Source organism: Pyxicephalus adspersus, chromosome 2 (genome assembly GCF_032062135.1).
Source record: "Pyxicephalus adspersus chromosome 2, UCB_Pads_2.0, whole genome shotgun sequence".
NCBI lineage: Eukaryota > Metazoa > Chordata > Amphibia > Anura > Pyxicephalidae > Pyxicephalus > Pyxicephalus adspersus.
This window is the reverse complement of record NC_092859.1, coordinates 159,725,696-159,738,929: the sequence shown is the minus strand read 5'-3', so window position 1 is coordinate 159,738,929 and position 13,234 is coordinate 159,725,696. Positions and strand designations below refer to the sequence as shown.

The window sequence follows — 13,234 nt, the reverse complement described above, 5'->3', positions numbered from 1 at the left end:
CTGGGAAGCATTATTGAACACTTCACAGTGAGATTTGTAGAAATGTATTTTTTATTGGTAATTGATGAGATTTTACATACTTGGCAACATTTGTGGCCGGTTGCCAGTAGGACCTGCAGGGTGTTCAAGCCAGACATCTAGAAGGTATATAGATTTTTCCTATGGAATATTTACCTTATGTGCCAGAAGGGGGTTATAGCATGTCCTGATGTATGGAAACTCTGGCTCTGCACGGGTTTACACAAGCATTAAGTGACGTGGCAAGGCCCTTCATAAAACCACATCACTGTTCTCTGGAGTTACTAGAGACCTTCCATCTTGGCTCACAGATCGGTCCCTAAATACAGATGAATAGAGGGGTGTTTAAAGGTGTCCCCTATACCTACCAATCAAAATCCACCTTTCACCTTCTAAGCTGTGACAGTTGGAATGTGGTTGCTATTGGCAACACCTTTATCCCTTTCTTGTGGAAGTAATTACTCCTTTGGCGTAGAAATTTGAACCCTTTTATGACACAAATAAATCAGTCTGTAGCCCATTTTAATTTCTTTTTCCCTTTCAGAAGTCCGCAAAGTTTACAGTATAACTTTCAGCTGTGGTGAATGGGGCCACAGGAGTAGTTGCATCTTCTTCCCAGGTCTCTGTCTCCAGCTCTGTGACAATTTCTGTATAGGTCTCTGTTTCTGTATCCCACAGGGATTCTGAAGGAGTGGGTGGCTCCAGCCGGCGGGGTGGCATTGTTGTTGGGGTATCAGTGGGTGGTAAAGTGGTGGTTGGTTCATAGGGTGTAGTAGTGGGTGGGAGAGTGGTGGAAAGTTTGCGGCGGCGGTTCAGCCACATACGGCGACGCTGTTGACGGAGCCTTTGTTCAGGTGTCAGCTGGCGACCTCCAGCCGGTGCCAAGCGGAGAGGACCCTTGCCTTTCATCGCAATGATCTCTTTGATTCTTTTCCAGTTGGAGCGAGCCAGAACAAAGTTGCAGTGAGTTGCTCCGATGTCATAGCCAACATTGCATATCTTGGTCACCGGGTTGAATCCTTCAGCCCGCGCTGTCACCCGATACTCCCCTGGGTTCAGGATACGCCAGTAATCACCGCCAGCCGCTGTTGGGAATAAAGAGAGATCAGTTTATGTTGTATTGTCACCTATTCCACCAATGCACTGGATTTATGCATGTTTGTAGGTAATATACCCTAATACCCCAAAAATGTCATCTTCAGGAGAGAGGTTTCCTTTCATTTATTAATTAAAAAAGGGGAAATTAATTTTTGGGGTTTTTTTTTTTACATGAATCAATTTACCTGCTTCAGGGCCAGCTTAATGAAACTAATGTTGGGTAAAACCGATTTTTATTTGTTAAGCTGCTTGAGAACCTGCTACAAATTGTTTAAGATGGCGGTGAAAATGTATTCACCAATCCCTTCCCTCTGGTGTGACGCTGAGTACACTTGAGTTCAGAGCTGTCAAATCTTGTTGGTTCTGGCTGGGGAAAGAAGCAGATTAGCCTTTTTTTGTGCAATCTGATGTCTTTCTGAGGCTGGGTACACACATTCAATAATTGTCGTTGGAAAGGATTTTCCACAATTCTTTCCGAAAGATTGAAGGATGAATGAACGAGTGCTGTACATACAGTGCCACTCTGCTCTATATAGAGGGGAGAGTGACAGAACGGCACCCTACGCTATGCTCTCTCCCTTTCACTTTCATTACGATTGTTCCTGGATCCACCAGGATAGATTCATGAACAAGGAGCGCTGTACACACATCAGATACCAGCACTGAGGTGATTACCGGATGAGAATCATCTGGCGTGTGTACGTAGTCTTATCCTAAAAGACCATTGATGTCTCGGTAAAGGTGACCCATTATCCTTCCTCCCCCAGTGGAACTTATTAGATCCCCCTGGTCACAGCAATAAAAATTAGTAAACTTTAAATGAATAGAAAAAAAAAAGGACGATCATAAAAATCCTTCACCCTCCATGCACACACATGGGCACGCCTAGGATGCACATTTGTACAAACAATGATCAGTTAATGCATTGCGGGTATTGCTGCTCATGGAAGAATGAGAATAATTCCAGAATTTATAAACCAGTGAACTGAATTTTTTTAAATTATCACCTATAGATGATTTTGAGCATTGCTGTTTGTAATTTTGCTGGCATACAGTATTTGAAAGCTTGAAATCCCAATATTTGGTATGTTTTTATTCCACATAATTTTAAAGGTGTTTGTGTCACTAAAATACATTTTTGTGTATCGCCCAAATACTGCAAGGCATAAACATAAATAGAGCAGGGAAGGTTTAGAGGTTCTGTCAGGATCCTGTTTTTGTCTGTGTTCAGGATCCTGTTTTTGTCTGTGTTCCTATTGGACATTATTTACTTAATGGGAACGCAGACATGCATTAGTACATTGAGCATTTAGTATAGCGAGGGAGGGTTAGAACTTCCTGTAAATATCCAACAACTGTGCACTCCAATGTTGTTCGTTTTTAAATTTAAGATTCCAATCCCAAAGAACCCAGAAGTTTAGAATATGCATAGCAGAAAAAAAGTGACTCCTAGGCATCAAATTAACGTAAATTAAAGCTAAGTATCAATCCAAATGCCAGCAATCTTTATTAAATACTCATTTTAAACAAAACAAGTAAAACCAACATACATATAACAAATTATTTACAACAAAGCCTCAGAATAACACAACTCTACTCGTTTCGCAGATGTCATTGGATATAATTTATATATGCACGGGTTCTCCCCGGCCCCTTTTAACTGGGCACACCACCCGGCACTTTTCAGTAACCTCCCAGCTGGTTTTGGGTCATTACTGAACAGATGGGTCACAATACAGGGGCTTCCACCCGCCTACAGCTTCTTCCCACCCAGCTTCCAAAAATTTCTGGATTCAACACTTGTACTTGTATTGAATATATGTATTTCTGCTGGTCTCACAGAATTAACTCCTGATGAAGTGGACAGTGACGTCTGTGAAACACGTAGAGTTGTATAATTCTGAGACTTAAATTATTATACATTTCATTTTAAAATGAGTGAATAAAGATTGCTGGCATTTCAGTGATATTTTGCAATAATGTACATTGACTTAATACCTAAAAGATTTTTTCCTGCTATGAATATTCTTAATTTCAGGATTAGAACTTCTGTTAAGAGTTTTATTGCTTTGGCGTCCTATGACGGTTGTGGTTTTTTATCATTTTGGGTGGACAGGGGCAGACTACATTCTAATGGGTTAGAGGCAGAAATTAACAGCCAAAATCTGAATTCTTTGCTTCTCTATTCAAAACTAAAAGAAATTTGTGATTGGAGTTATGCAGAATATGAATTAATTTATTGGGATTGAGGCTCTTTCCATCCAATGCTACTGCACATTTACCCGATGCCATTCATCTTATCCATGTATACAATACCCTGTGCCTACGACATGTGTTTGAGTACCAGAAACCGTTCATGTTCTTTTTTTCAGAAGCTGCAGACTTACAAATTACAATATAATTTACTACAAGCCCATTTGTCTTCTCACCTGTTTTGACACCGTGGTTTATTTCTGCTACTGAGATGGTAGCATTGGCTATGGGTTCCCCGTGCCGATCTGTCACGATTCCTTTGATGCCGCGGTGAACCTGTTGGAGTAAATAGAAGTCATTGTACTTCTAGGCAGTGCAAGGTCACCTGTGGCTTTGTTTAGTACAAATTCACTATTATTATTATTATTATTATTATTATTATTATTAATAATAATAATACACAGTAATTATGTACCTCCGCCATTTCATGCAGCACTGTACAAAGTCCATAGTCATGTGACTAGCTGCCCTCAAAGGAGCTCACAATCTAATGTCCTTACCATAGTCATATGTTTTTAATACAGTCTAAGGTCAATTTGGGGGAAGCCAATTACCCTAACTACATGTTTTTGGAATGTGGGAGGAAACCGGAGTACCCGAAAAGGAAATCCACACAAACACAGGGAGAATCTGCGAACTCCATGCAAGTAGTGTCTTGGCTGGGATTCTAACCTGGGACATACAACTGCAAAGCCAGAGTGCTAACCACTGAGCCACCGTGCTGTCCAAAATTTTTCTATCATCAATCGTCGTTTGTTTACTGATCTTACTACAATAGGATTATACTGTTATACTATACTATTATTACTATACTTTATTTCCATACTAAGCACAGGAACTGGAATGACCAGGTCCCAGGCTTATCAATCAGATTCCTCCATGGATGATCGATATAAACTCCATGTTTACATGGAACATATTTTCTTGTGAAATTCCCCGGGTTACAGCAGTTATCTGGAGGACTCTGCATGGACATCAAATGTTCATGTAAGCAAATGCAATGCACTTAGCAATTGCAAACCTCACCAAGGTGCAAGTTTGTGCCCTGCTCAGTTGAAAGCATCTAATCCCAATGGTTAAACTAACAATTTCTCCAAAGCAGATTTTGTTTTTTATCGTGTGACGAGGGGGAAATAAAGTTCTGCTAAAGTAGAAGCTGTAGGGGCTGTTTAGGTTTTATGATTCTGCAATATCACATGATTTACTCATTGGACTTGGACTGCAGTAACAATCTGTTACTGCAGACTGCGAACACTCAAAAGTTTATTAGGCAGAGCAGAGACATCACCAAGTTTTCTAGGATTCAGGGGTATTAAGGGAGGTAGGTGCCCAGAGTTTCACTATATTTTTAGGGCTAACATTTTTTAGTCAATCAAACAGAAACTTGTTCCTAAAACCACTTACCTGCTCCATGAAGGTCAGCAGAGCCTCTTTGTTGGTCTCCCACTCCTCAGCCAGCTCACTTTCATGTGGGAATTTATCACAGCCCAGATATATGGAAAGTTCCAGACAGTTGGTGTGCAGGTAGCTGAAGTCATTCATACCTGGTAATAGAGAACAACAGGGGTTGAAATATGAAACCGATCAGATCAATGAACCTTTACTGGCATTACTTCATTGTCCACCAATCAGGTTTTCAGGTCAATTGTGATTTTGATTGGAGATGTAACTCCAGTTTTGATGAGGCTCAGACTGGCCGCAGTGGCGATGCCTCCACTTACAGTAAATGGGGCCTAATAGAAGTTTCCGGCATTGGGTGCAAATGCTAGGAAGGCAGTAAATTCCTTAGCTTTTCTGATGAGATCTGCTATGTTACATTTTATTTGTGTTACTAAGTTAGTAAAAGCCAAAGCATAATCTAAAAAAAATCAATTGTAGTTTTGCATTCATCACACCCAACCTTCTCAAAGTTTTCACTACTTACTGCCAGACACCGGTCTCCATTTAGCTCCATTGGCAATGCCCATGCCTTTGGTGTAATCATCTGCATGGCAGCTCCCACGAGATATATCACCCATGTTTAGGTGAGCAGACGCATAGGAGATTGCAAGCCAGCGGAAAATTGCATGGTCGCTAGTCTTGGACATTCCTTCCTCATCCTCTGCATGCACATCAGACGCTTGTTCTTCCTCTGAATCCTCCATGTAAGACTGATGGGGGCGATACCTGGGCTGCTCTTCCTCTTCTTTCACTGCCCGTGACATGTCGTATGGGTAAGAGACCAGCTTTTCTCCACCTTGTAAATTGGCTCCCAGAACAAATGGATTTCTTTCCATCCAGGCAATGATGGCTCTCGTCTCTACAGCCACCTAGACAACAAATATTTTGCAGTCACAATGATGTGATGTTTTCATCACACTTCTTTATAGCATCATTACTGCGTGTCGTTCACCAAAATTGACTTACTGTGGCATCCTCCGCCAAGGAACTTTCTGGAATGGGCAAGTTATTGTTTGGCACTCGATGAGGAACCAACTTCCTGTCTTCAGCTGCCCAGAAGCCTGTATTCAAGTCTGGGAAGTTGCTAAAGATATCGTAACCTTCTTCTGTCCAGTGGCCCAATGCCCAGTTACCCAGTTCTGAGCCCTGAGGTGAATGGGAGAGAATAAATGGTGCTGAAATGATTATCTACCCCTTATTTTCATAGGAGTCAATCTATATATCTTCCTACACCTGCAATCCATGCACAGTTTCTCATACCCCCATATTGAGTTTACACTCACCATTGGACTGGCGATCTCATAGCCATCGGGGTTCAGCGATGGTACGATATGAATCCTGGTCTCCTGGACGAGGGTCATAATACGCGGATTGCCATCTCGATATTCTTTGCACATAAATTGCATGAGAAGAAGTAATAATTCACGTCCCAAAACTTCATTGCCATGAAGACCAGCTGTGTACCTGAACTCCGGCTCTCCTGCAGACAAAAGTCAGACAAATTGTTGATTGGAGTAGTAATACCAATACAACTTCTTTTGCTGCTACCTATCACCATTTCTGGTCTACATACGTGTGGGAATTGTTTGATAATATCTGTAATTCTGATGGTTCTGTGATGTGATGCACTGTGTTCCTGCACCTTTCTGTGGGATGGGACCAGATGGGTGAACCTCCTATACATACATTTTAATGAGCTAGAAGAGTCCATGCCCCTGTCACCAGATCATCAATTGTCCTTTCTTGGCTCACTTTTGGTGGGTACTAATCATTTCATAGTGGAAACACCCAACAAAATTGGCCATATTGGAGGGGCTCTAAACCATCGTCCAGCCATCATCATTTGGCCTTTGTCAGAATTGCTTCCCTGCCCATTTTTCCTGCTTCCAATGCATCACCTTTGAGGACTGTCTACTCACTTGTTGCCTCATAATCCCCCCCCCCCCCCCCTCGATCAGGAGTCAGTTTCAGTGCAGGAGGATTCATACAACAAGACTATTGCAAAAAATGAAGAAAGTATTTGCTTATGCGAGCTAATAGCTTTACTCATGTCATTTCTAACTAACAAGATTACCATAATTGGTTCCCCAAAACAAGCAGGCATCACTTACACCTTTTAAACATGCTGCTTGCCGACAGACGTTCCTCCAGAAGCAGTGAAAGAGTAACTCCTGAGTATTATTCTGCTCACATACTGTATAAAAAAGCCTGTGCACAGCTGGAAAAAATATTAGGATGTGGACCAAGGAATGGACCAAACATCTAAAGTATTTGTATAAAAAGGCTTAGACTAGCAGGGTACAATACAATCAGAGGGCCCCCAAATGCCTCACCCACCCCATTGGCTTTCCCTCAGCTCCTCCAGAGAACGTCAGCCTATAGATACCAGGGACAGAACTCCAGAAGTTCCGGACGAGTCACAGCTTACGGTTCGCATCTCACCACTGTAACTTTGCTGCTAAATTTCGTAAACAGCCAGCAGAAGAGATCTTCCAATTCCACTACTCGCTTCCACCATTTCTGGATTCTGCAAAGAAGGTGTGGCAGTAAGGAAGCGAATTGTAGAAGACCTTTTCTGCTGATTTCAGGTGAAGTAGCAATAATAATCATGTGTGTCTGAAAGGGCACTGCCATTGCCATAGACGATTTGGTTGGAGGGCTTTCGGTATCCTCTTAACTGGGAGGTCCAGGCCGATGTCCCCTGTTCCTTAGGTAGATATGGCCTTGTAGACTAGATCCTAGGATCTGAGAAATCAGAAAGTTTGTTTTCTCCATACCAGACACAATACCTGGAGCCCCGCACTATGATGACAAGGTGACACAAAAAATCCATCCACAATCCTTCCAGCCAGTGCCTTACAACCCATATAGATGTCCTTTGCCATTTACCTATCTCATGTTCCCCCGGGTTATCCGAGATCTCCATGGCATAGATCTTCAGACCTTTCGATGTCTTCCCAACATTGTATATTCTGGTGATGGTTGGACATTCCTCATTTACAACCTTCATAAGCTGCAAAAAGATGAACATGGTTGGTAGTTAGGAAAGGACATCGTAAAAATGGACAATATAATAGTTTTGTGTGAGAGAAGCTCACTTGTCTCAGATCTTTGTAGTTGTGATGCCGGAAATCCAGATTATCTGATGAGGTTATCACTTCGTTCTGGCTGTAGTAGCTGACCACTTCTGTAAGAAAACAGAACAGGGAGGACCAGAAACAAAGGATGAGCTAAAATCATCGAACTATGGCAATTGTCATAATGATTTATTTTCAGTAGCAAGGGCTGAAAATGCCATTTAAATGGTTAAAAACCAAACTCATTATGGTAAAAAAAAAATCACAGCCTTGAAGCTTAGTTGAGCTACAAATTTACATAAATGCAATTTTTACTGGGGTAACACTGACCCACCCTAATAGACTGATATTGGAACATGATCATTTGTTACTGATTGGTCATAGCTCTTCTTCAATGGTGGACGTAGCCAACATAGGATCCCTGTGCCAAACTTGGGGCCCCTGTTGGCCCAGGGCCCTTGTGCCCTGGAAGACTTTGCACCGCCCATGTCTGCCCTGCTTTTCTTTTCATGCACATCTGATGTTCTGGATGCAATTTTACATTTTACCACAATGCAACCTCCTGAATTCTGTAAGAGAAGAGCTGTTATGCTCTTGTTTTAATTGGCCTCTATCCCCTATCTCAAATCTGTGCTCCATCCATCCCTTCCCCATTTGACACTCCTGAGTGTCGGATTCCTGTGCCATATGCTGTGGATTCTTTGTAAGTCACTACAAGACTTAGCAATGACACAAAGTTAGAGGAAAGAACCACAATGTGCAATGGGGGACATGAAATTCAACACCAAAGACCAACTTCTGTTCTGCCCTTATACCATCCCTGACACAGTGTGATTGTCTTAGGGATCTGGCTGAGGAAATGTATCAGCATTTGCAGAAAGGTCACAGATATTACCCTTGTGAATTATTCCAATATGTGAAAAATACCTGTTAATTTGCTCTGTTCATTGTAAGCAGTAGTGCATTCAACATATTGTAAGAACATTAGATCGCAAGAGAAAATGACTTCAGAGCCTTTCATAAGAAGAGAGAAAATCCTGAGGACATTCGAATTTGCCTTATTCACATATACATTAAGACAATCCCTAAAGCTAATGAGTGAATGCTTGTTAATTCACTCAGAATGAATGTACATGTAGTTCTCCTTGGTGATTTTTTTATAAATAGAGCCTTTTCTGCTCCTTTCCTATTCCTACTGAATAGAATGGCCTTTTCTCAATAATATTTTGAGTTTTTCTCTCACGTATGTGAAGATGACATCGCTAATAAAATAAACATTTTGTTTCTGCAGTATATCAGCAGTAAAAAATTGGCTGTACATTGAGTTTTCTTACTGGAAATAGGGCACCCCAGGACCTCAATGCGCATGCACAAGCTGCCGTTCCATGTCTGCGGGTAGACGCGGATGAATCTTGCTGCCACGGGTTCAGGGAAGTCAGTCTGCACAGGCGTGTCCTTGTCCACATTTCCATAGAACATCTGCAAGGACAAAGACAATCCTCAGAATAAATGTATGAATCTTTATAGCAGTTTTGTCTTAAGTGCTTTACACGTGCAGTGTGTAGACCATGTTGTGTGTTGTTCCACAACACTATCTAATTCCAGCGGTGGCATTGGCAAGACGGCACTGATAGATAATACTTTTTATTGGTTGATGGAATGTAAACAAAAAACTTTTGTCTGACCCATAGAGTCTTGTAAGAGGAGCTGGAAGTACACATTTCTCTTATAATATGCCAATGTAGGGGTTTACATCAGCCATGTTCATTGCCGGCCTGCTGCTTGTGCAGTTACGAGGGGGTGCTGGGAAGTTCCTGGCTTTGTCCCCTTCCAGATGGAAAAATGAGTGTGGGGGCATATGACAGCCCAATATCTTAGTATGTAACTGTGCAAATATCAGGTCTTTAGTGAGAAGCTGTGATGGCAGAGGCACAAGCAAGTTTCACATCGTCGGAAGTTACAGGCTGTCATGAAGTTTTTGTTTCTCCAGGGAAGTCAGCAAAGGACATTCACACTGAGATGTCACAAACACTGGGGGAGAAGTGTCCTTCCTACAGCACTGTCAGAACCTGGATATCTTGTTTCAAGACTGGGCATTTCACCGTTAAAGATGAGCCCCGCAGTGGGCGCCCCCGAACCTCAACTGACCCGGCAACCTGCGATGCTGTCCATGAGCTGATTATTGAGGAACGAATATCCGCAAAAAAGATCGCCCAGATACTTGACATCTCATGGGAGCGTGTTGGGTTTGTTATCACCACTATCCTAGACATGCGCAAGCCTTCAACGAAGTGGGGGCCGAAATGTTTGAACCGTGATCAGAAGAAGGAACGAGTTGAAGCATCCAAAGCCGTTTTGGCCCATTTTGAAGCTGCACAGGACTTTTTGGCTAGTTTAGTGACTGAGGATGAAACCTGGCCCCACATCTATGATTCTGAAACCAAAGAACAGTCAAAGGAATGGCGCCACAGCGGGTCCCCGCAGCCGAAGAAGTCCTGAACCCAGAACTTGGCCAAAAAAGTCATGGCGTCCGTTTTCTGGGACAACTATGGTATTCTGTTGGTGGACTACCTACCTCAGAGATTTAGTATCACCGGACAGTAATATGCTAAGCTCCTGAACCAGCTAAAGGTGGCAACTAAGATGAAACACTGTGGAAAGTTGACCAAAAGGATCCTTTTTTTGCAGAACAATGCACCTGCTCACACGTCCAACATTGTGGCTGCCAAATTGAACACCCTGGGTTTCCAATTGGTCCACCATCCTCCCTACTCACCTGACCTGCCCCTTCGGACTATTATCTGTTCCCGAATTTGAGGAAACACCTGAAAGGGCAACGTTTCGAGGACATTTCTGACGTCAAAGATGTTGCTGAGAGCTGGTTTGCGGCCCAACCAAAAGACATTTATTAGAACGGTCTAGAAAAGCTGCAACTACGCTGTACCAAGTGCATCAGTCTCAGGGGGAATATGTGGAATAAATGTGTTATTTCATAACTATTGCTCTCTTCTTTCTGAACTAAGCCAGGAACTTCTTAGCACCCCTATATAAGAAATGATGTGAGAGGGAAGTATGATAGGCGATCTTGATGGAGTAGTGTCACCAAGGCATTATATAAACTTGGCTGCTTACACAGAAAGAGCTGCACAGGCTGGGGCAGATATAACAATAGGAAATGTATTTACTTTGAAATTAAATGGGTTAATGGAACCACTGGCGCAGCTACAGGGTATGAATTCATTACAGGGTTATTATATGGGGCCATTTATGTTTGCTGCAATTAGAAATGATGCCCTGCTGTATCTGGAGCTCTCAAGCACAGAGTAATTACTCATGTTCATAATAAAACACCCGAGTGACAAAAACATGATTTAATTCCGTCTAAACTGTAATAAGTAGCTAAGACAAAAACACTTCTAGTAACCAAATGAACGACCTCCAAAGCAAATCTGTGCAGCTTACTTCTAGAACTAACAAGACATGAATATTGTGATACATAAGTAGCAGTGTTGTTCATTGAAGGTGCCGATGGAAGACAATATGGTAAAGTTCTTGGTGGATGAGGACAGCAGAATAATAGGATATAAAGAAATCACATGCTCACCATCTCCTCGTATCCATTGCTGTACATGGCCCAGTTCTGGCTGTCATTACTGAAGCCCACATAGAAAGAGGTGACAAAGTCATCGCTGTCAGAAAAGAGAATGCAGAGAATGTTTCATTATCAGTTCATCCCCTTTATATATGAAGATAATATTCTGTATATAAACCAGAGCCAAATACTCACTGGATCACAGAGTCCCGGCCCTGTGTGATGACGCCGGTGAATAACGTGGTCCTTCGTGTGTCAATTTCCAACCACTGAACCCGAGTGTCGTCCTCCGCACACCACGCTCCATCAAAGAAGTCATCTTCATTTTTACCTGCCTAGAAGAAAGCCATGGGCTGGTTAAAAGTAGGGACTAGGCTCCCACAAGGCCCAACTAGCAAGCTTTACTCAATATTTTACCAATACCAAACCATCAGAACTGATCTCTTCTCAAACCGGGACAACTGTACAGCCAGACAGCTGCCATATTTGTCTTTTCATTTACTTGACTGACTTTTTTGGCTACTCTCATCGTTTTATCACCAGCTTGATCAATAAATCAGGATGATCACATCAATCAATGTGATGGTAAACCAGGCAGGGTGACAGAACGATTAGCCAGGAAAGCAGAAATCGTGTATTTGAGGTTCCATGTCACCCAAGAATGGTAAAATAATTTATACACTGGAAATCCAATGAGCCAATTCAAGTAACAGCTGAAGCTGCGCCATACCTGCATATTAAGCCGACCTCTCTGAGCGTGCAGTCCATGGCGCAACATGGAGGAGGCCAGAATTTGATCATCTTCTATTCGATGGGACTCCATGCCAATGGGTGGGCACTCTGCAAAGAAGAGTAAATCATAATCTCGGGAATCTCTATAGGTCATATCGGTAACCTGATATGTAGGAGCCTCTACTCACTTATCTTCTCCTTTGGAAGTTCCTCCACCTCCTCCGAGTCCCAGGTGTCGGGACGCTTCTTCTTATCTGTCATAGGAAACAATTTGTGAAGTCACTGTCTGAGATTGTAAAGAGATCCCCAAGATAAACCCTGCTTGAGGTGTGCAGATATTTCTCCTGCCTCAATTCCTCCTGCCTATTGACCTGGAAAAGTTCTGCAGATTTGGAACTTTTTTTTGTGCAATGTGCAAATGTGTTCCAGTTGACTGATTCAGAGCCTTATTTTTAAGAATTTGATCTCCTTTTCTCTATTAAAAATGTGTTCACAAAATTTTTTCCACCAGATTTATGAGAAAACAGACATGTATTTGTTGGGGAATCAAGACTGGAAAAGTGAAGTATGGAAGCACTGACACAAGCTAGAAAAATAATGACATTTTCTGCTCACCCAATTTTGTGATAAGCTAACTTTTCAGTCTGACTGCCACTTTTAATGCTGAAACCTATGATCACCATATAGCTTCATTATCACCATATAGCGTTCCCCCAGCACTAAAAGTGGAGAATGCCTTGAGCTACAATGGGGACCTATGGAGTGGGGTACTGTGGAGTTTTTTAATTTGGGCAACCCCACCAGTGATGTTTTATTATTTTCATGTTTTTAAAGTAATTCTCCACTTCCCGACTCCTTCCCTGTCTACTCACCTTTACGTTTCTTCTCCTCTTCCTCCTCCCTCTCGCGCTCCTCTTTGCTGCTGGTTGGTTTTTGTGGTTTCTCTGTAGGCATAAAATAAAGAATGCTTAGACAGGGTATTCACAGTCCTCACCCTAAAAAGTGCCGATAATCCATTTTAAGC

General features: G+C 42.2%; 1 protein-coding gene across 1 annotated transcript in view; it reads right to left on the bottom strand.

Annotated features, from left to right (window-relative positions):
* Positions 1–33: 33 nt before the first annotated feature.
* AEBP1 (AE binding protein 1) overlaps positions 34–13,234 on the bottom strand; it is a 39,566-nt gene continuing 26,365 nt past the window's right edge. Inside the window, exons 9-22 of the mRNA XM_072402907.1 lie at positions 13,083–13,154; positions 12,399–12,464; positions 12,209–12,318; positions 11,674–11,813; positions 11,491–11,575; positions 9,221–9,365; positions 7,908–7,996; positions 7,699–7,822; positions 6,093–6,289; positions 5,776–5,955; positions 5,294–5,678; positions 4,774–4,913; positions 3,546–3,645; positions 34–1,103 (exon numbers count right to left, since the gene is read on the bottom strand). Of these exons, the coding sequence (XP_072259008.1) occupies positions 559–1,103; positions 3,546–3,645; positions 4,774–4,913; positions 5,294–5,678; positions 5,776–5,955; positions 6,093–6,289; positions 7,699–7,822; positions 7,908–7,996; positions 9,221–9,365; positions 11,491–11,575; positions 11,674–11,813; positions 12,209–12,318; positions 12,399–12,464; positions 13,083–13,154 (2,378 nt within the window). The 3' untranslated portion in view covers positions 34–558. The remainder of the gene's footprint in view (positions 1,104–3,545; positions 3,646–4,773; positions 4,914–5,293; positions 5,679–5,775; positions 5,956–6,092; positions 6,290–7,698; positions 7,823–7,907; positions 7,997–9,220; positions 9,366–11,490; positions 11,576–11,673; positions 11,814–12,208; positions 12,319–12,398; positions 12,465–13,082; positions 13,155–13,234) is intronic.